Source organism: Apodemus sylvaticus, chromosome 3, assembly GCF_947179515.1.
Source record: "Apodemus sylvaticus chromosome 3, mApoSyl1.1, whole genome shotgun sequence".
In the NCBI taxonomy this organism is placed as follows: Eukaryota; Metazoa; Chordata; class Mammalia; order Rodentia; family Muridae; genus Apodemus; species Apodemus sylvaticus.
The window spans coordinates 154,640,726-154,664,103 of record NC_067474.1 but is presented as its reverse complement, the minus strand read 5'-3'; the positions used below and the strand labels follow the sequence as shown (position 1 = coordinate 154,664,103).

The window sequence follows — 23,378 nt, the reverse complement described above, 5'->3', positions numbered from 1 at the left end:
CAGACGGCCAGACAGCCCTACAGAGGTTCTAGCCTCACACAGAGCCTCTGGGGATGCCCAGACCGTCCTTTCCTCTCCAAAGCCCTGGAGGAGGTACTCCGAATCTCCGAGTACCACGCCTGCTGGGGTGTTCTGAGCCATTCGGAACTCACCCACCCACCTGCAGGCTATCTTCGAGAATGAGCCAAGATCCCCTGTTGCAGCCCACACAGCTGTGACCTTACCTCACTCTGGATTCCTAAGTCACACAGGTACCTCAGATACTGTTTCTCATTCATTACACAGAGCCAGCCATGCCTGAATCTGGTCCCTCTGAGCTCCAGGTCAGGATAGCCTGAGGCTGGCAGCCTGACCCACCTTTCTTTTCCTTTCTCTTCCTTCCTTCCTTCCTTCCTTCCTTCCTTCCTTCCTTCCTTCCTTCCTTCCTTCCTTCCTTCCTTCCTTCCTTCCTTCCTTCCTTTTTTAAGATTTATTAAACCGAGCATGGTGGTGCACACCTGTAATCCCAGCACTTGGGAGGCAGAGGCAGGTGGATTTCTGAGTTCAAAGCCAGCCTAGTCTACAGATCGAGTTCCAGGACAGCCAGGGCTACACAGAGAAACCCTGTCTCATTAAAAAAAAAAAAATTATTATTCATATGAATACACCGTACACCGTAGCTGTCTTTAGAAGGCACCAGAAGAGGCCATCAGATCTCATTACGGTTAAGTGTGAGCCACCATGTGGTTGCTGGGATTTGAACTCAGGACCTTCGGAAGAGCAGTCAGTGCTCTTACCCACTGAGCCATCTCTCCAGCCCTTCCTTATTCTTCTCAGCAACCTTCCCCTCCCCCCACCCCGTACTAAGGATCCAACATAAGACCTCAGTGACCTAGTGACAGTAAGAGCGCTTGCACCCCTAAAGTGCGCCCCTAACTCTCTCTTCCTTTAGATGAAGCGAGGCATCATGGGTGTGATGCTGCAGCCTTTCCTCCCAGCTCCCACCTGAAGCCTCTCAGTCTGTAACTCTATTTCCGGGGCATCTGCCGCTCTCTTCTGGCTTCCTTGAGAACTGCATGCATGTGGTGCACAGGGAAACACTACACTGCGACCACACCCCCTTACCCCCAAAGACAAGGAAAATAGATAGCATCATGATGAGAATGAGTACCGAAGGCTGACACGATACTTGAGACTGGATGGTCTGGTGGTCAGGGGAAAACTGGGGTGGGGGGGTACAACCTGCAGTAGTTGTTCTCTCTCCTTCTAATCTACAGGACCCCCTGATGGAACTAAGGTTGTTGGGGGCTCGACAGCAGAGGCCGAGCCATCTCCCCCACCCTATCCCACCCCCACCCCCAACAAAGCAGTGTGTTTAGCTCAAACTGGCCTAGACTTTCTATCCAGATGACAGTGATCTTGAGCGTCTGCTGTTCCTTCAGCTATCTCCCCAGGGCTCTGATTACAGGCATGTGTCACTGTGCCTGGCTTGGGAAGTCTGGGGGTGGAACCTAGTCCTGGGGTAGGAACCTAGGTGTTCATGCCAAGCAAACTCTATCAGCTGAGCCTCATTCCCTGTTCTTGTAGAAGACCCAGGTTACAGAACCTTGTCCCCACTTGGAGACTTACAACCATCTGTAACTCCAGCTCCAGAAAAGCTGATGCCCTGCTCTGGCCTCAGAGGGAACCAGACAGGCACATGGTGCACAGATATACAAACAGGCAAAACACCCATATGTATAAAATCCCGAAACCGGGCCTGGAGAGATGGCTCAGCGGTTAAGAGCATTGACTGCTCTTCTGAAAGTCCTGAGTTCAAATCCCAGCAACCACATGGTGGCTCACAACCATCCATAATGAGATCTGATGCCCTCTTCTGGAGTGTCTGAAGACAGCTACAGTGTACTCACATATAATAATAAATAAGTCTTTGGGTGGGAGCGAGTGGGGCCCACTGGAGCGAGCAGAGGTCCTGAGTTCAATTCCCAGCAACCACATGGTGGCTCACAACCATCTGCACTCTATATATACATAAAATAAATAAATCCTTTTTTAAAAAAATAAAAGAAAGTCCCCTTAAGGAAGCATATAGAAGGGTCTGTCTATAGGCACTAAGGTATATGGGTCTATAGGTACTAAGAAGGGAGCGTGGGTGTTGGGGTAGATATTGCTATATAAATGGAGACTGGTGGTATAGTGGGAAAGGATCTGATAAACAGGGAGCGGGGTGGCTCCTGATGGGCAGGAAGAGGCTGGGGTTTTTGGTTCCGGGTTCTTCAGTGACATTTGTTGGTCTGCAAGGACACAGTGGAGCAGACGTAAAAGGCGACATGACTGGGCATCGGCTAAGCAGGTCACACGCGTAGTCACTTCAAGCCCCAGCAGACGAAGTGCACCTGGCTGCAGCATCCTGGACCTGGGTGTGGCTGGGGATGTGTCGTGAGGATAGGCGTGGGTGACAAGGGCGGGGTGATGGTGGCAGGCTGGGAATTCTACGCTTGTACCATCATCTCGGAGACCAGGGAGTGGCAGAGCTGACGTGTGGGGATGGCTGGAAGGCCGCAGACATTTCGAGAAGCTGTGACTGGGAACTGGGGGCCGAGGGCTGATGGGAAGCAACCCTTGAAGGAATCTAGGCCTCGGGGCTGGGATCGCACTTCTGACTGCCCACTGCCCACTCAAAGCGGACACCCCAGGCCCAGCAGCACACATGTAAACCCAGCATCTGGGAAGCAGAGGCCAGAGGGGGCAGGATTTTGAGATCAGCCTTAGCAACATAAGGAGTTTTAGGCCGTCCTGGGCTAGAGGAGATACCGTCTTTTAACCCAAAAGATGACTTCAAGATGGCTGGCAAGGTAGAGACACTTGCCGCCAGCCTGGAGTTTGATCATCAGGGCCCACGTGGTGGAGAGAGAGACCCTCCTGCCCCGTGCCCTGGGCCATGTGAGAGGGGTCTGACACACAGTAGCACGTGCAATTTATAAAATCTTTAAAGCCCCACACCTTTAATCCCGCACTAAGCACGCAGAGGCGGGAGGATTTCTGAGTTTGCGGTCAGCCTGGTCTACAGAGTAAGTTCCAGGATAGCCAGAGTTAGGGTTAGGGTTAGAGAAACCACATCTCAAAACAAAACAACAACAAAAACTTTGTTTGAATAAAGAATAATCAAATAAAAATGAAGAAGAATGAAATATAAATCAAATGTAAGTATAGTGTACAGAGCCATATTGGGGCAGTCTTGTACTTGGTCAGAGTTTGACTTTGGTCAAGGTTAACTTCTCTCAGTTAGCCAGGATTCTGCTCCACTTAGGGTGGAGCGCACGTAGTAAAGGTTAAGTTCATTGTTCTTCCTGGTATAGGGATTCTTGAATTAAACAGGTGACCCACCCAGCTGCCGGAGCAGTCAAGACGAAGACCTCCAAGAGAAGCTAGACAACTTCCACCGGAACTCAGCCTAGAGTCTGGGGGGAGGGTTTGCCCAAACTGTTAAAAGGTCCGGCGCCATTAAAGTTTACGGCTTCGATCAGTAAACATTGACCTAGCCGTACTTTCTTTTCGCCACTCTTCCCTATGACCCCAAAATTCTCTCAACAGGTAACCCAGTTTACATGTAGCTACTGGCGGCTACATAGTGGCGCCCAACGTGGGGCGACCTGACACGAGAGAATTTCTTGAGGTAGCCCTATCCAACAAAGCTTCACAGAAAAAAGTGAAAATTAATGGTGTCCGCACGGTAAACAACATAGAGAGCAAAACTAGCGCTAGTGAATTCGTGTCTATGGTTGTGAGTACAGAAATAGATACAGTTTTTCAAGCATACTGCGTAGACCCAGCGCAGGACTGCTTGGGTTGATAAGATAGAGAAATATGGGGAAGGAATTTAGTAGACATTTGCCCAAAGCTCGTAAGAGCTGATTTCGGCGAAAAGAAAGGGGTTTTTAAAAATAGGCATATGTCCACAGCTTCTAAGAGCTGTTTAAAGAGGAAAATAGATACAATTGCTTAACAAACACGCTTAACTTTCTGTGTATCTTTCCGTGTTTGTCCCGGTACACCGACTGTCTGTCTATGTGTATGTTTATGTCCTCTCTGTGTCGTTGTGTGAATGACTGTTTCATGTTAAAAAGAAAAAATTGGTAAAGATTACATCTGCTGGTAACCTCTTGAGCTAGCCACAGTTTGTGTGGGGATTGATTCAAAGCCACGCCGCGACAGCGCAGCTCACTCAAGAGACAAACATGGCTAGGGAAAAAGCCGCTCTTAAAGCCCAGAAACCTCGAGATTTGGGAAGACTTTGGTTTGGCTTGTGAAATTCATGTAGTCGCTTTATACTTGCTTCTAATTGGTTTTAATGATATAAGGCTTTACATTTCTTGACTAAAGAGTTATAAATTAATTGGTTATTATGTAAAAGGTATAGTGTTATTAAGAAAAGGTTAGTTTAAAACTAGTGATTCAGTGTTAGAGCTATCTTAACTAACTACACGTGGCCTAACGCCACTCATGCTTTGTTCTTGTTTATAATTAGATTTAAAGGTATATTTTACATGTCTTGACTATAGAGTATTGGCTTAAGTCACTGCACATGATTTAAAAGGTATAATGTTATTAACAAATGATGGTTAAAGCTGGTAGTTTAGAGTAGTCGCCATTTTGAACACGTGACATGACGATTAAGGCTGGTAGTTTAGGGTAGTCGCCATTTTGAACACGTGACATGATGGTTAAGGCTGGTAGTTTAGGGTAGTCGCCATTTTAAACACCACGTGGCATGACACAATCCAAGAAATACAGGCCTTTGGGACGCTCCTAAATTGACATGGTGTTTCATGTGAATCTTGGCCTAGAGATTAGACTTAATGAAGATTAAGATTTAAAATATTGTCTCTTTAATAAGTTACACTGTTATACACTTGAACATAAGAACTGACATACAAACCTTGTGCTGTAAATATGTGTTTGCCATTAATTTTAAAAAAAATAGATTGTTTAAAATTGAGATTTGCTTCCAAAATTACAATTGTGCTCTAATATTACAAGAAAACATTAAGTTACAATAAAAATCAGTGTGTCATTGGCTACAGTTTTCAGTTTACAGGCTCATAATTCTTAACATCTTGTAATTAAGATAATTTTAAGAGTGATACAGCTGTCTCCAAGATTAAAAAGGAGATCTCAGTAGAAATGTATTTGATATCAAGTAGGTTCCTTTGACCATAGAATTACAGGTTTCTTTTGTTTAATCCTTAAATTGTCCATGTAGGTTTGGGTCTGGTCTTAGATAAAAGGCTCAGATTAGAAGATATTTACTTTCCAGTAATCTCTTACAATGTTCTTGCCAAGGACTCAGGGTGGATCCTAGGGCAGAATTTTTACATTTGAGTTAATGCAAAGCTTAGAGCTGCCTCAGGGGAAGCTAGTGAGGAAGCTTGAGAAATTGTTTCTGCCTTACAGGCCCCACCTAGGGAGTGTTTGGCTTAAAAAAAAAAAAAAAAAAAAAAAAAGTTTTTGACTTATCCAGGTGTGGGTTAAAATACAGTTCAAATCTATGAAAGGTCAAAGAGACTATAAAAGCATTAAGAGGGAGCCACATAGAACTCAGATCTATGTGTGTTTGTTTTTGAACAAACATGGGTACCAGCGAGACGTGCGAGACAAAGCACTGCATGGGGAGGTGAATTTCTGCTTCTGAGTCCCCAGGAAGTACACCTAATTACATAGGGGTTAACGTCGAGAGGCTGTCCTTAAAATAATAAGGGAGCCTATTACCCCTCCTCTGAAAAAGACGTTATACAATATTTAAGAGGAATTACGGTCAATGCTTCCCCTCCTGGTTAAGGCCCGCCTTCTTATGAAGGATATTTATCCACTTGTTTTCTACCTCCTCGTGTTCAAATTAATAAAAAAAGGGAGGACATGTACAGAGCCATATTGGGGCAGTCTTGCACTTGGTCAGAGTTTGACTTTGGTCAAGGTTAACTTCTCCCAGTTAGCCAGGATTCTGCTCCACTTAGGGTGGAGCGCACGTAGTAAAGGTTAAGTTCATTGTTCTTCCTGGTATAGGGATTCCTGAATTAAACAGGTGACCCACCCAGCTGCCGGAGCAGTCAAGACGAAGACCTCCAAGAGAAGCTAGACAACTTCCACCGGAACTCAGCCTAGAGTCTGGGGGGAGGGTTTGCCCAAACTGTTAAAAGGTCCGGCGCCATTAAAGTTTACGGCTTCGATCAGTAAACATTGACCTAGCCGTACTTTCTTTTCGCCACTCTTCCCTATGACCCCAAAATTCTCTCAACAGGTAACCCAGTTTACATGTAGCTACTGGCGGCTACAGTATAGTACAGGCTTACCCGCACGAGTTCCCCAGCGTGACTGGAAACGTTTGTTTCCACCCCCTCCCTCCCAACCCCCCTCCCCCTCCCTCATCCCCCCCCACTCCCACTCTGGCCCTACTTACTGGAGGAGGAGTAGGAGTAGGAGGAGGAGGCCTCGGTGCTGCCTTGCTATCTACAGCTTCACCTCTAAACAGAGAAGAAACGGGGTGGGTGGGGGCAGGGCCGCAGGTCAGGGCTTGCACATTACACAGACCCCAGGCCCCAGCACACGCCATCCTGCCCCCTAGCGTATGTGTCACCCCCCCCCCCCCACTGCCTCACCTGCACACACAGAGGTCACGGAACAGTGGTTAGAAACAGGGAACACCTCGCCGTTTTCACGCTTTTAGGTTTTCTTTCCCTAATCGCATTATGTTGGCTCGTTTTACATTAGCGCACATGTCAGGAGACAATTTGTGTGAATCAGCTTTCTCCATCTACTGTATGACCTGCTATGTGGGCCTTGATGTCAGGTCACCAGTGCTTAGTGGCCAGCGCCTTTAACCTGCTGAGCCAAGTTACTGGGCAGTTATTTGTTGTTGGTGGTGTTGTGTGTGTGTGTGTGTTGTTGTTGTTGTTGTTGTTGTTGTTGTGGGGGGGGGTTCTGGGGGGGGTTGTGTGTGTGTGTAGGGGTGTGTGTGTGTGTGTGTGTGTGTGTGTGTGTGAGTGTGAGCATTCCAGAGCACAAGTGTGGAGGTCGGAGGGCAACTGGAACAAATCAGCTCTCTCCTTCTACCAGTGTGCGTTCCTGGGGATTGGACTTAAGTCTTCAGGTCGGCAGCAAGCGCCCTTACCCTCTGAACCATCTCCTCAGCCTCCATCTTGTTTCGAGACGTGGTCTCTCACCCACCTGGAGCGGGCTAGACTAAATGGCCAGCCATGGGTGTAGGATCTGCCTGTTTCCAAACACGTGCACCCAGCTTTTTAGAGAGGTTGGGAGTGGGGCTGGGGTGGGGGTTCATTTCAGCTCTTAATCTTTGCCCAATAAGCAAGACCCTGGCTGAGCTGACCCTAGCACCATCTCTGGCTTAGCTGAAGAGCCAGGCAGGGGTGACCTCGGAGGATGGCTTACCTGTCTTTGTGTGTTCGAGATACGGATGACAAAACGGAAGGGGCCTTCTTTTCCTCTGTAGTCACCTTGGGCTTGGGGGGCGCTGCCTCCTGGGGGTTGTCCCTGTGAGTCCCTGAGCTGGGTGCTGGCATAGGCTCCTGCAGCCTGACCTGTGGGCGGCCTGCTTCGCTGGGGGAGGGGTTCTTCGACGGCTGACTCCTGCTGTCTGAGGTGCATGGCTTCCCCAGATCATGGTCTGTGCTTCCCTGAGCGGGAAGACGGAGAGTCTGGGAAATCAAGAAGGCGCCCTGAGAAGAGCTATCGTCCAATTTCCTCAGAGGAGCCTCAAAGGACAGAGCCCCCTGCACGCTCCTTCTGTTTTACAGCATGTATTATTTTTTTTTCTAAAGATGGAGTTTTCTTTCCCTGTCTGTGTCTGTCTGAATGTATGTTACATGTGTGTAGATGCCCCTAGAAACCAGAAGAGGGCATCAGATGCTAGAGTTACAAACAGGTGGTCTTGAGTCTCCATGTGTGTTCTGGGAACTGAACTCCAGTCCTCTGGAAGGGCAGCCAGTGCTCTTTAACTGCTGTGCCATCTAGCCTGGTCCTGACATACATACACATACATAAATTGTGTGTGTGTGTGTGTGTGTGTGTGTGTGTGTATGTGTGTGTGTGTGTGTATGTGTGTGTGTGTGTGTATGTGTGTGTTCTCTATTTTTTTGTTTGTTTGTTTGGTTGGTTGGTTGGTTTTTCGAGACAGGTTTCTCTGTGTAGCCCTGGCTGTCCTGGAACTCACTCTGTAGACCAGGCTGGCCTCAGAGTCATAGAGATCTCCCTGCCTTGGCCTCTTCAGTGCTAGGATCAAAGGCTATGTGCTTCCACCATACTCAGCTCTGGTTGGTGTATTTTTTTTCTGTTTGCTTTCCTTCTGTGACCAGTTCCTAGCATGTCTTTCAGAACCTTCTTCCTTTCTGTTTCTGAGTAGGATTGCACGGAGTACCACAGTGTCTTTCCGCTCAGCTACTGATGGGTACTTGAAGTGTTTCCTATTTTTAGTGATTATGGGTAATACATCTACGACTGTCGATATCCATGTGGGTATTGATATTCCCATGAATACTAATCTCTGCATGGATAGTTGGGCAAATACCTCAGAGTCTGCGCTGGATAGTTTTATGTCAACTTGACATAGGCTAAAGTCATTTGAGAGGGGGGAACCTCAACCAAGGAAGTGCTTTGGTAAGATAGGGCTGTAGGCAAGCCTGAAGACATTTTCTTAGTGATTGATGGGGGAGAGCTCAGCCCATTGTGGGCGGTGCCATCCCTAGGCTGGTGGCCCTGGATTCTCTAAGAAAGCAAGCTGAGCCAGCCACGAAGCAGCACCCTCTGTGGCCTCTGCATCAGCCTCTGCCTCCAGGTTCCTGCCCTGTTTGAGTTCCTGCCCTGGCTTTCTCCAATGATGAACTATGATGTGGAAGCAGAAGTCAAATAAATCCTTTCTTCCTCAGCTTGCTTTTGGTCACGGTGTTTCATCACAATAGACACCCTAAGAAGGGTAGACAGTCTCTTGGGGCACAGGTGTCCTCAGCTTAGTAAGAAAGGGCCAAGAGGTCCTGAGTTCAAATCCCAGCAACCACATGATGGCTCACAACATCTGTAATGAGATCTGATGCCCTCTTCTGGGGTGTCTGAAGAGAGCTACAGTGTACTTACATATAATAAATAAATGAATCTTAAAAGAAAGGAAGGAAGGAAGGAAGGAAGGAAGGAAGGAAGGAAGGAAGGAAGGAAGAAAAGAAAGAAAGAAAGAAAGAAAGAAAGAAAGAAAGAAAGAAAGAAAGAAAGAAAGAAAGAAAGAAAGAAAGAAAGAAAGAAAGGCCAAGCTGCCTTTAATCCCAGCATTCAGGGGGCAGAGGCAGGCAGATCTCTTCAAAGCCATCCTGGTCTACAAAGTGAGTTCCAGGACAGACAGGGTTACACAGAGAAACCCTGTTGTTGAGAGAGAGAGAGAGAGAGAGAGAGAGAGAGAGAGAGACCGACTCATACTTTCAATCCCCGCACTCAAGGAGGTTGAGGCCTCTGTGAGTTCAAGACCAGGCTGGTGTACATAGCAAGTGCTGATTTGGGGGTTAGGCTATAACATGATGAAAAACCAAGAGTGCACAACCTTTAATGCCAGCACAAGATAGATAGATCTCTGTGAGTTCGAGGCCAGCCTGGTCTACAGAGTGAGTTCCAGGGCAGCCAGGGTTACACAGAGAAACTCTGTCTCAAAAAAACCAAAGGAAAAAAATCCCCTCCCCTCCAAGAATGTTGTGTTGGGCTATGCTACATTATTTTCTCTTATAAAGGAAGGTAGAAATGAGAAAAATAAAGACATTTAAAGTGTTCCAGTTAAGTAAGTTTGGAAAGGCCAGCATGCCTTGTAAGGCAGGGACATGAGTCTCTCTCTCTCTCTCTCTCACTTCCTCACACTCTGTCCCTCACTCTCTGTCACATACACTGATGGACAGACATGTGGACAGACAGATACACACGATGGACAGATGGACACAGACGCAGCCAGTCTCTTAAGCTCAGCATCTCCCAGCATCATCTGTCACAGTGCCCTCGTCCCTGCCCTGTCCCCAGGTCCCCGTAGGGACTTCTCTGTGAACAAGACCTAAGAAACACTCTGATTCCAAACCACCCAGAGACCCACGGAGACTGAGTGTCACCCGCTCCATTGCACAGCCTGCAGCAAACACAAGCACGTCTGTGTGGAGGGCACAGGGGCCCTTTCCCACTCCCACCCTGACATGGTACCCACACTCATCTCCCCAATCTCCTGGGGTTAGTTACCTTGGTTACCGGGCAGCTCTCAGTAGGAAGAATCTCTTTGACCTCGGTGCTCTGCCATCTCTTCTGCTGGTCCTTGGTCTGCACGGCTGGATGTGGCCGCCCTTCAGAGGTCACAAAATCCCCACTAGGCTGAGCTTGCTCCTGGCCAGCCTGCAGCTCCCTCTGCCCCTCGTGGGTTGTCCTTGTGGAGAAAACGGACAGCTGTCACTTCTTCCCTCAGGCCTGAGGCTGCTGTCCCGGAAAAGCCTGCCTAGGACTAGGCACACCAGGGGTGCATGCTCATTGCCTGGGAGAGTCAGGGAAGGACTGGTCCACACTCCAAGTCTCCTGGATGTGGATGTTGAGGTGGTTAGGGTTTAACCCTTTCAGTGCTGGTGGTTTTTCAGAAAGAGAAGGAATGTATGCTGGCAGTGCACACCTCTAACCCCAGTGTAAGGAGGCAGAGAGGGGAGGGCCTGACCCGGAGTTAAAGATCGTTCTCAGCCTCAGAATAAATTCAAAGCCAGCCTGGGATGCATGAGATTCTGTGTTGCCTTTCTCAAGAGAGAGAGAGAGAGAGAGAGAGAGAGAGAGAGAGAGAGAGAGACTTTATGTGGGCTGGGTGTATACTTCAATAGCTACAATACTTGCCTGGCATGCACAAGGCCCTAGGTTCGATCACCAGTAAAACACATGCACACACACACACACACACACATACATGTGCACACACATGTGCATGTAGAGGTGCACACACAGACATACACACACACCAACACGCCAAAACACCAGAAAAAAAAAATCAGAAAGAACTAGGATTCAGAAAGGTTGAGAAACGTGGGCCTAGGGTGGTACAGCTAAAGGTATCATCAGGATTTGAACCTGTGCCTCTCTGTCCTCACTTTAACCTGGAGTTTCTCTTTTCTCATCACCCCCTTGCCCCAGCTGCCGCCCCCCCCCCGCCTCCTCCCTCAGACAGGACTCCACTTTGCAGCCTGGGCTGGCCTCACGCTCCCACGCTACCAGCCCTGCCTTAGCTGCCTCTGTGCTGCCATCCCAGGGGCACGCCGCCACCCTCGCCTGGGCCTTCCTTCTTGCGGCTCTTTCGTATGCCTGAGCAGCTAGCTGTTAGCGGAGACTTAACTCTCCATATTCATAGCTCATGGTTAACACGCTAAGGGCCTTCCTGCGCAAGCTTCTTCCTTTCCGTGTTAACATTAGTATGTGGCCAACGTGATGGGTTTTGTTCTGACATCTATAAATGGGCATAAAATATTTTGATCATATTCATGCCTCATTACCTTCCCTTGCCCCTCCCCCCTCCTCTAACCCCCTCCCTCTTCCCAACGAGTCCCACCCCTTTTCATTTCATGTTTTTCTTTGAAAGATTTATTTATTTAATGTATGTGAGTACACTGTTACTGTCTTCAGACGACACACCGGAAGAGGGCATCGGACCCCATTACGGATGGTTGTGAGTCACCATGTGGTTGTCAGGAATTGAACTCAGGACCTCTGGGAGAGCAGTTGTGCTTTTAACCGCTGAGCCATCTCTCCAGCTCTTCATATCTGTTTTTTATTTTTATTTTTTTTATTTTGTTAGTGACTGACTGAGCTTCATAAAGGTTACTGACAGGAGCCCAGGGAGCTATTTGTAGATATGTGGGCAGGCACCTTACCACCAGCTACACCACTGAAGAAATGTTCTCCCTCCCCCAGCAACCAGAAACTTTGTATGGTCCTCAGGAAGGGTGGGGCCGCATGAGCCTTCCTCCCTTCAATAACCACGCTTTTGAGCAAGCCCATAAAATCCCAAACAGTAGCTGGGTGTGGCGACTCACACCTTTTAATTCCAGTACTTGGGAGGTAGAGGCAGGTCGATCTCTGAGCTTGAGGCCAGCCTGGTTGACTTAATGAGTTCCAGGATGGCCAGAGCTATATAATATAGAGACCTTGTGTGGGGATGGGGAGGTGGGGAGGATGGCAGGCTAATGTGCTACAGCGGGCACAGGCACGTGGAGGTCAAAGGGCAACTTTCAGCAACTCTCCTTCAGGTAACCCCTGGGGTCTGAACCTTCATTCATTAAGACATCGCGCTGACCCTATGGTGTAAGTTTGTCTATGTTTTTATTTATTTATTTATTTATTTATTTATTTTTGGTCTTTTCGAGACAGGGTTTCTCTGTGTAGCCCTGGCTGTCTTGGAACTCATCCTGTAGACCAGGCTGGCCTCAAACTCAGAAATACACCTGCCTCTGCCTCCCAAGTGCTGGGATTAAAGGCATGCGCCAACACCTCCCCGGCTTGATTTATTTATTTATTTAGACGCTGTCTTGAGTGGGTCTAAGATAGCCTCAAACTCACCATGTAGCCAAGGCTAGCCTTGGGCCACCAATCCTCCCTCCACCCTCCAAGTGGTGGGTTATGGAAGGCATGTGCCACCAAGCCTGGCCCCTTGACATCTTTTTTTGTTGTTGAGTCTTCTATTGGTTTAGCAAATAAATGCTTATTGGGAATCTACCATGGGAATCTACCATGCTGGTGCCAGGGCTGGCGCCAGGCAGGAGCGATCTGAAGCTGAGGAAGACACAAACTCCCCTTGAATAGTCACGTGGAAGGTGGCCCTGTCCAGGCCGCAGTGAGTGCCAACGGGTGGATAGAAATAATTTAGTTTGAGTGGTGCTCTGAACTGGGTCAAGGTTACAGATCAGTGACGGAGCCATGGCCAAGCATCTTCGAGGTCCTGGGTTTGCTCCTCAGTAGGGATGAGGGGAGAGGGACGAGGCAGGAAGATGGGGAGCAGCAGAGAGAGCTACAGTCACTAGATCTGCCTTAGGCTGGAAGTTCTCAGTTCTCTTCAGACTCCCTTTGCTAGGGAACCCCCCCCCCCCCATACACACACACACAACTCACCTTGATCTTGCTGAGGGCCTCTGCTCCTGGGTCTGAAGCTCCCCTGACCCATCCTGGGATGATCCTGTGTGTCGGAGCTCCCTCTCTGGTCCTCTAGGAGCCACATGCTGCTTTCTGCTGTCCCTTTCAAAGCCATCTGTGAGTCCAATCTGAAACAGAGATGTGTCTGGGCCAGTTCAAGAGCCGAGCTTGACCCAGGCGCTGGAGGCCCTTGGCCTGTTCATTCTTGTCCATCCTCCTGTCAGGGAGGTGCTAGAAAGAGGTGACAGGAAGGACCAGCAGGTAGCCTGGAGGTACATAGCATTGTGGACTCCGGAGGCCAACCAGAATATGAGCCAAAGGATTATGTTGAGGGCTGTTTGAGAGAGTGCCAGTGCCCCCTCAGTACCTTCCTCCCATAGCCCAGGGGCTGGGCTGAGACAATGGTTGTGGTACATAGCCTAGGCTGGCTTTGAACCTGAGATCCTCCTTCCTCAGCCTGAATCCTGAGGTTACAGGTGTATGTCACCGTGCCCCACCACTAGATGTTTTAATTTTTATGTTTTAATTTGTTTCGTTTTTCAAGACAGGTTTCTGTGTATATTCTTGGCTGACCTGGAGTTTGAATTCAAGACCAGATTGGCCTTGAAGTCGCAGAGATTTACCTGCCTCTGTCTCCCAAGTGCAGGGATTAAAGGCGTGAGCCACCACTGCCGGGCTGATTTTTCAGTCTCCCTCTTGCCAATCTGTGACTGGTAGAGTAGACCTCAAGCCAACCTAGCTCCCAAAAGGTTAGCAAACACCATGTAGTTCATTAACTAGTGGGCAAAATTGTTTTAAGAAAATGTTCTGGGCCTGGAGAGAAGGTTCAGTGGTTAGGAGCACTGACTGCTCTTCCAGAGGTCCTGAGTTCAATTCCCAGCAACCACATGTTGGCTCACAACCATCTGTAATAAGATCTGATGCCCTCTTTTGGTGTGTCTGAAGACAGTGACAGTGTATTCACATACATGAAATAAGTAAATCTTAAGAAAAAAGATAAAAAGAACACACTGGTGGGAGCCAATTCTAGCAAGTACCTACCATGAGGCAGGGCTTCAACAGACTTAATCCAGGTAATCCTTACCATGACACACACACACAGAAGGCTGATGAGGGTGCAGAGAGCTAATTAAATAGCGGGATTGGCACCCCATGTTTGCCTGCTGAGAAGATGAGTCAGAGCAAAGGAAACCCAGAATGTTTGCCCAGCTCTCCTCTAGAAGCCGTGTGGCATGTGGGAAATGTCCCCACACAGGTTGGCATATCGAGGCCCTGGTTACCAGCTGGTTGGTGATCAAGCAAGCAACTGGATCGGGCTCTGCCTCTGCCAGTGGAGACATCTCTTGTTGCCATATTAATATGGTGGCTTTGTTGGGAGGATCCGGACTAGAAACATGTTTTGTGTGTCAGGTTGGCGGAGGTGGATATAGGATGGTCAGCCTTGGTTGTCAACTTAGCTGGATTAAGAATTGCCCAGGACTGGATGTAGTGGCATTTGTCTTTAATTCCAGCACACGGGACGTGAAGACAGGTGGATCTCTGTGAGCTGGAGGCCAGCCTGGTCTACAGAACAAGTTCCAGGACAGCCAGGGCTATACAGAGAAACCCTGTCTGGAAAAACAAATAGACAGACAGACAAAAAGGCAGGAAGCGATGTGTGCTGGAGGATGGAGATCAGAAACGGAAGTGAAGGTCCACCCACCTGACCGGCTAAGACCGTGGGTTCCGAATCTGTGTTCTTTTTGGTGGAGCTCAGGCCAGAGCTTGATTGGACTGCTGGAGCCTCCGCCTTGTTCTCTAGGTGCGTGTGGGTGTTTCTGGTTTCCATTGTCCTGGAGCCAGCAAGATTCCCAAAGCGAGGGGCATAAGCTGCAATTACCATGGAGACATTCAGTCAGGCTCCTGTCAGCCCTGAGACCCCATCGCTACATCTGCAGTGCACCTGAACCCTGCCTGCCATGATCAGCCTCAGGGAAGGAGTCGAGCCAGGCTGGCGCTTAGCCAGGAGCTAGCCCTGTGCAATGCAATGAGCTCAGGAAACCTGCCCAGGGTCCAGAGGAGGCTCGAACCCACGCCCGTGCAAAACTGCACATCTCTACCACTTCCCACAGCACAATCCTGCTCTGTCCTCGAGCCCTTCCTGAGGATGGAGAGGAAATGGGATGCTAGCCTCATCAAAGTGAAACTCTCAGAGCCTTTAAAACACTAGTATTCGCTTAAAAGAGAGCCTGTTAGGGGGCTGGTTGGTAGTGAGTTTGCCTCGCACACACAAACACCAGGTAAGGCCAGGTGTGGCAGCCCAGGCCTAGGATCTCAGGAGATAGAGACAGGAGGATCTAGAGTCCAAAGTCGTTCTTGGCTACATTGTGATTTTGAGGCTAGCCTGGGCTACATGAGAACAGAGAGACACAGACAGACAGAAACAGACAGACAGACAGAAACAGACACACACATACACACACACAGAGTGCCCAGGTGTAAATGCTGCTTCAGTGCATGGTTTTTCACGATAGGGTTTCTCTGTGTAGCCCTGGCTATCCCTGGGTGAGCCTCAGGGATCTTGCCTGTCTTTGCTTCACTAGCACTGGTATTTCAAGTGGATAGGACATATACCCGCCGTTTGCCTGATTTCATTTGTTGTTTAAGGTTTATTCATTTTTAATTTACGTGTGTGTGTGTGTGTGTGTGTGTGTGTGTATGTGTGTGTGTTTGTGTGTGTGTATGTAAGTGTCTGTTCACCATGTGCACACAGGCAGGCTCCCAGGGAGGGCAAAGGGTATCAAATCCCTTAGAACTGGAATTACAGATGTTTGTGGCCACTATGTAGGTGCTGGGTCCCCAGATCCTCTATAAGAAGAGACAGTGCTCTAACCACTGAACCATCTCCTGCCTCCCCATATGCTCCACCCCCGACCCCACCCCTGCCTTAGCAAACACACAGAGCAAGCGGTCTGATAACTGGACTCAGATCCTCTTGCTTACGCCCGGTCTACCCAGCCCGGGCTGCTTTAGGGTGACCTCCACACTGTTTCCATGGGTGGTGGTATCTTAGCTTTACTAGTTCTGCAAGGTCAGTCCCGCCCCAGCCCCACACCCTCCGAAGCCCTCCAGGGGGAGCCCGGGACCTGAAGGATCTCGGGGCCTTTTCCTTTCTAAGCCACAGCAGGCCAGCTACTGCCCACGGAAAGACCTCCTCTCTGCTGGAAGTTCTTGAGCTGGATTCTCTTCACAGCCCCGTGAGGTATGGCTCAGCTCTTCCTGTTGTACAGAGGAGGAAACAGTAGCTCAGGGTCGCCCACCCTCTTGCCCAACGCCACATGGTCCATCTCCAAGGAACCCGATTCCGACCCACATCTGCTCAGCTCTCCACATGGGCTTCTCACAGGGCTGTCCGGCCTCTTGGAAGCCTGGGCCACTCATTCCCTGTTTAAGGGCGACCCACTGTACCACTCAGCTGCCAGGCCTTGGGGACACCACGAGGGCCCCGCTCACCCAAGGGATACAGAGGATATGTCCCCTGATAATTTCTGCTGACCCAGCTTTCTCCTCTTGCCCCTCCAAGCCCCCTCTCCCCACAGCAAGCCGGACCCAGCACCCCACCCCACCCCACCCCACCCGGTGAGAAGCGCCCGACGACACCAGACCCCCATCCTACCTGTGGGAAATAGCAGCTCCTGTTCCACTTCCGCTCTCAAATGGCACCAGCAGCTGTGGCAGTGGCAGTGTTTCTCTTTCTTCCCCTGTGGTCTGTAACTTCCCCCCACCTCTTTCCCATTAAGGCTCCCCTAACCATCCCTCCTCCCTGGAGCCGTCTTGCTCCCAGAGGGGGCTGTCCCTTCTGGGAAAAATCTCCTCAGACCCTAGGCACACCTTCCTTTGTCCACCGTCTCCATCCCAACCCCGGAATCCTCAGGTCTCCGTGTTCTACAAACCACAGACTTAAGGGGGCAGAAGCCCCAAGGAAGACAAGACCCCATCTGTAGCTAGCTGACAGATTAGACAAGGAGGGGAACCCCTGGCCAAGGACACAGACTCAAGGGACAGAACTGGGACAGGGGTGACAAGGACAGGCTCCGTCCTTCTTCCAAAGCACCTGATCTCTGCCCGACCCACCCCTGACCCTTTCTTTTGGTTTTTCAAGACAGGGTTTCTCTGTGTAGACCTGGCTGTCCTGGAACTCTCTCTTTAGACCAGGCTGACCTTGAACTCGCAGACATCTGCCTGCTTCTGCCTGAGTGCTAGGATTAAAGGCTTGTGCCACCACTGCCCAGCCCGAGTCCATTTTTTTGTTGTTGTTGGCAGCTTAATTGATCTGTGCCTCACATACCATACAGTCTGATTATGAAAGTCTACCTATGGGATCGGCAAAATGGCTCAGTGTTCTGTAAAACACACACACACACCCACACCCACAATAAAATGTAATAAACTAAAAGAAAAGGAAAGGAAGGAAAACAAGCCCACTTGTCACGCAGTGACTGTTAGCACAGTCACAGGGTTGGGTTCCCTCGTTAAACATCTTGACAATTGTGTCAGCACATAGGGAATCCCACACCCCTCAGCCGTTGCCTCCAGCCCTCTATTGGACTTCATTCCTTGGCAACCATCTTTCTGGTGCTGTGGACTTGCTGTTCTGGGCCTGTAACAGAAACTTGCTCATACAGCTTAGCAGTGTCCTCAGCCTTCATCTGTGTGATGGCAAACTTCCAAATGCCCCTCCTATAAGAAGAAAAAAAAAACACATTTATTTTTAAGTTATTGTTGGGGTTCAGGAATCGCCACACAAACTGTAGAAACGCTGATCTCAGTTAAGCAAGAAGAATTTATTGAAGCCAGGCAGTGGTGGCGTACACCTTTAATCCTAGCACTTGGGAGGCAGAGGCAGGTGGATTTCTGAGTTCGAGGCCAGCCTGGTCTACATAGGGAGTTCCAGGACAGCCAGGGCTACACAGATAAACTTTGTCTCTAAAAAACAGGAAAAAAAAAAAAGAAACAAAAAAGAATAGTTTATTGAACGCTTTCCCCAAGACTGATCGATCAGGACCACAAAAAAGGATTTGGGAGTCTAACTATGGTGCCCGTCTGTTCTTAGAGCAGGCTTTTTATAGGAAAAACCAAGTCCAGAAGTTCAGAAGGGTGGAAACAGTATTATATTTTGGCTAGCTAGCTAAAGTAGTATCAGCTGACTTTTAAGCTGATTGGTCCTAAGTGAGGGCTGGTGGTCAGGGGGTGAACAGGCACTGAGCTAACAGAACCTAAGTAATACAGCCATAGTGCTTATGAACCTGTAGAATTTTTCAGTGTCAGCTATGGATAATCACTTCTGGGAAGCGGAGTCTGAGAACGGGAACTTAATTTCACCTTATGAGCAAAAGGAAGACGAACTACACAATGACTAGTTATGTTACAAGAGGCAGGCCACAGCAGTTGTGTGTGTGCGCGTGTGTGCATGTGTGTGCCTTTCTGTGTGAGTGCAGACGACAAGAGGTTGAAAGAGAGCTTCGAACCCCTGAAGCTGTGGTTAGGGATGAGCTTGAGCTGTGTGGGTGCTGGGAGCTGAACCTGAGTTCTAAAGTGCACAGTCCTCTCCGCGGCCCCGCCTCTCCGCGGCCCCGCCTCTCCGCGGCCCCGCCTCTCCGCGGCCCCGCCTCTCCGCGGCCCCGCCTCTCCGCGGCCCCGCCTCTCCGCGGCCCCGCCTCTCCGCGGCCCCGCCTCTCCGCGGCCCCGCCTCTCCGCGGCCCCGCCTCTCCGCGGCCCCGCCTCTCCGCGGCCCCGCCTCTCCGCGGCCCCGCCTCCACCCTCTTAAGCCTTGCTGGTAATTAGCTTTGACTCTTCTTTAGCCAAGATGCAAACTCACTGTGTGTGGCTCCAAAGCCTCTCTGGAGAAACATGGTCCGAGCCTCTTTGTCCATTCGTACTGTTTTTACTCTTATTCCATACTGAGCGTTGTTTGTTTTTGTTTTTTTAGACAGGGTTTCTCTCCGTAGCTCTGGCTGTTCTGGAAATCTCTTTGTAGATGAGACTGGCCTCGAACTTCCTGAGCTCTGCCTGCCTCTGCCTTCCGAGGGCTGGGATTAAAGACAAGTGCACCCACTTTATTCAGTGGGTGTGTTCTCTTGCTTTATACATTCTAGCTACAAGTCTCTCATGCTCTGTAAGGATTGCATCGAGTTTCTCCTGTTACTTGGACTGTATTTTCAAGTGTCTGTTACTTGTAAAGCAACCCTAATTAATGCTGCTTAATTTCTTTTTCTTTCTCTCTGATAGTGTCTCATGCATCCCAGGCTAGCTCTAAATTTACTAAGTAGTCCAGGATGACTCTGAACTCTCAATCCTCCTGATTCCACGGCTCAAGTGCTGGATTCTGTGGGCACCCAAGGACCCAGCTCTTTTCCTCCCTCGTTGCTTATATTTTTAAAGTCCTACCTAAGAAGTATCTGTTTGTTGTAATGTAAATCCCCCAAAGAGCAGATTTATGTCTATTTTTTCCTTCTATGAGCCATGTGGTTTACTCTGCCTTTAGCCCTGTGTCCCTATTGAGTTTGTCGTGTAAGAAAGAAATCTAAAGTTCTTTTTTTATTAATTAATTATTTTGTTTGTTTGTTTGTTTTTTTGGTTTTTTCAAGACAGGGTTTGCTGTGTAGCCTAGGCTGTCCTGGAGCTCACTCTGTAGACCAGGCTGGCCTCGAACTCAGAAATCCTCCTGCCTCTGCCTCACAAGTGCTGAGATTAAAGGCGTGTGCCACCTCCGCCCAGCTTATTTTTAAAGATTTATTTATTATTATATGTAAGTACACTGGAGTTGTCTTCAGACACACCAGAAGAGGGCGTCAGATCTTATTAAGGATGGTTGTGAGCCACCACGTGGTTGCTGGGAATTGAACTCAGGACCTTCAGAAGAGCAGCCAGTGTTCTTAACCGCTGAGCCATCTCTCCAGCTCCCAATGTCCTTTTTTTTAAAAAAAAAAATATTTATTTACTATTTGATAGAAAAAAAATCTGAGCCACCAGTTGTGGTGCACACCTTTAATCCCAGCACTTGGGAGGCAGAGGCAGGCGGATTTCTGAGTTCGAGGCCAGCCTGGTCTACAGAGTGAGTTCCAGGACAGCCAGGGCTACACAGAGAAACCCTGTCTCAAAAAACAAAAACAAAACAAAAAACAAAACAAAAAAAAAAGTTCTAAGACCAACAGGAATGTGCAGAGAAACCCTGGTTCAGAACTGCTCTACACACACACACACATCATTTAAATTAAAATATTACAAAATACTGGTATGTGTATCTTTTTGCCATTAGAAGTTAGCGGGTGCCGATGGAGCCCAGCTGACGAATTGCCTAGCATGTGTGATCCTCCAACTGTATAAAGGAGACACGGTACACGCCTGGATTCTCAGCACTGGGGTGGGGAGGCAGGATTACCAGGAGTTCAAGGCCAGCCTTTGCTACCATGTACTCAGGCCAACTGGAGCCAAATGAGCTCCTTCCTTACCTCTCTCACCTCCAAAAAAGTGGGAATTTAACTCAGTTGCTTGGGCATGTACTAGGCTGTAGGTTGGGTCCCTAGAACTCCTCCCCAAATACATTAGGTGAGGTTATTCTTATTTGTACTGGCTGGTATTGTGTCTCAATTAGACACAGACTGGAGTTATCACAGAGAAAGGAAGGAGCTTCAGTTGGGGAAGTGCCTCCATGAGATCCAGCTGTGGGGCATTTTCTCAATTAGTGATCAAGTGGGGAGGGCCCCTTGATCAAGTGGTGCCATCCCTGGGTTGGTGCTCTTGGGTTTTGTAAGAGAGCAGGCTGAGCAAGCCAGGGGAAGCAAGCCAGTAAGAAACATCCCTGCTTGAGTTCCAGTCCTGACTTCCTTTGGTGATGAACAGCAATGTGGAAGTGTAAGCTGAATAAACCCTTTCCTCCCCAACTTGCTTCTTGGTCATGATGTTTGTGCAGGAATAGAAACCCTGACTAAAGCCGGGCAGTGGTGGCGCACGCCTGTAATTCCAACACTCTGGGAGGCGGAGGCAGGTGGATTTCTGAGTTCGAGGCCAGCCTGGTCTACAGAGTGAGTTCCAGGACAGTTAGGGCTATACAGAGAAACCCTGTCTCGAAAAAACCAAATCCAAAAAACCGGAAAAAAAGAAAAAAAAAAAGAAACCCTGACTAAGACACTATTAAATAGAACTTACAGAGTCCGTCCCAAAAAATCAGGGTTGGGGAGCAGAGGGAGCTGAGGGTGGTCAGGAAATCATGGTTGCAATTAGAGTTCCCTAGAGAAGACTTGGCACACAGTAGATGCTCAATAAAAACAGGTGCGTTGAGAGAATGGTGGAAGAGAAGTAGATTTGGAATTTAACACCGTGTTCCTTATTGTATGGGAAATCCATCTTAAAGCCGGAAGTGGCACACTCAGGGACTCCCAGTACCCGGGAGCTGGGACAGGAGGCTCCTGTGTTCAAGGCTATCCTGAGACACTTGAGACCCTGCCACAACCCTACCCCAAGTCAGAAGAAACACAAACAAAGGGACCAGGTCACAGTAGGAGTTCTTTTTCTGTTTTGTTTCTTTTGAGACAGGGTCTTGCCCGTAGCTCCCGCCTGTCCTTGAACTCCTACACAGACAAGGCTGAGGAAGGACAGAAAGGAGGTCATGAGGAAAAGAAAGGAGCCCTCCACTTAGAACCCAGCAGAATCCTCTCACTATCAGGGAAACAAGAATTCTAGCACGATGACCAATGGCTCAAGGCCTTGTAACCTTCTCGGCCGGCTGGCAGGCTCTAACCCAGTTTTCTAGGAATCTCACCAGAAACCCCCATTTACAGGAAAAGATGAGTCCAACACCTTTTTGTTGTTTAAAAAAAAAATAGCAAGGGGCTAGTGAGATGGCTCAGGGGTTAAGAGCACTGACTCCTCTTCTAAAGGTCCTGAGTTCAAATCCCAGCAACCACATGGTGGCTCACAACCATCTGTAATGAGATCTGGTGCCCTCTTCTGAAGTCAGCTACAGTGTACTTACATATAACAATAAATAAATAAATAAATAAATAAATAAATAAATAAATAAATCTTAAAAAAAAAATAACAAAATCCCAAACATTTGATTTTATCAGTGAAGACTCAGGGGCCAGATAGTGGGGTGTGAGCCTTCAAGTTCAGAGGAGAGAAAGCATCCAGGTGAGCTTCTTACTTCACTTGCTTTCCAGAAGGAAAAAGCCTGTTCTCTTTCTCCATGTGTCTTAAACACCCTTCAATTCTAAGACCCTCCTTTCTACTTCCTGTGTTTTCTTATGTTCACTTCCTGTCAGCTGATGCTGGCTCCACCTCTTGACCTATGATTGACTTTATTTAACCCTGTTTACAGAGAGTTCTTGAATTAAAGGTGTGGGCCAGGGCTGAGCCACACCACCACAAGAAACAGGTTTTTCCAGGCCACCGTTTGGGGATTCACAATGTGATCATATATTCTGCAAATCTTTTGTGGAATCAGAGTGAGTCTGGCTTTATCCCATCAGATTATAACCCTGTCTCGAAAACCTCAAAAAGTTATTTATTTTATGTATGTTATGTGTTTTGTCTACATGTATATATGTGTACCGTGTGCAAGCCTCCAAGTGGGAGGCTAATCCATGTCCTCTGCAAGAACAACACATGTCCTAAGCTGCTGAGCTGTCTCTCCACTCCCCAGACTTGCTGCTTTTGGGTCCCAGATCCAATTCCCAGAACCCACATGGCTACTCACAGTCCTTATCTGCCACAAGTCTAGTGGCAGATGCCCAATATTCTGGCCTCACAGGACACATGAGGCACACTGACATACATGCCGGAGAACATCTGTACACATAAAATGATTTTTTAAAAAGAGTAAGAATTGTTAAGTAACCTTTTGAGATATAACTTGAGAGACAGCAAACTGAAATATCTAATGCTAAGACAGTTACTTTGGTTCTCCCTTGGGGCCGTACATACCCTCGGCATGTCTTTCTTTCTGCAGCTTTTATTTACACCACGTCCGTGCCTCTGTATAGGGTTCACTTTTCTCAGTGCCTCTCTTTCTCCTGCCCTTTGTCCTTAAAAGCCTATATTGGGTTTGTTGTTGTTGATGTTGTTGTTGTTTGAGACAGGGTTTCTTTGTGTAACCCTGGCTATCTTGGAACTCACTCTGTAGACCAGGCTGGCCTCGAACTCAGAGATCCACCTGCCTCAGCCTCCTAAGTGCT

General features: G+C 48.6%; 1 protein-coding gene across 1 annotated transcript in view; it reads right to left on the bottom strand.

Moving 5' to 3' along the window:
* Spata21 (spermatogenesis associated 21) overlaps positions 1-23,378 on the bottom strand; it is a 35,719-nt gene that overhangs the window by 11,645 nt on the left and 696 nt on the right. Inside the window, exons 2-8 of the mRNA XM_052177928.1 lie at positions 16,820-17,883; positions 16,290-16,422; positions 14,867-15,033; positions 13,144-13,292; positions 10,252-10,432; positions 7,426-7,691; positions 6,437-6,500 (exon numbers count right to left, since the gene is read on the bottom strand). Coding sequence (XP_052033888.1) covers positions 6,437-6,500; positions 7,426-7,691; positions 10,252-10,432; positions 13,144-13,292; positions 14,867-14,992 — 786 coding nt within the window. The 5' untranslated portion in view covers positions 14,993-15,033; positions 16,290-16,422; positions 16,820-17,883. The remainder of the gene's footprint in view (positions 1-6,436; positions 6,501-7,425; positions 7,692-10,251; positions 10,433-13,143; positions 13,293-14,866; positions 15,034-16,289; positions 16,423-16,819; positions 17,884-23,378) is intronic.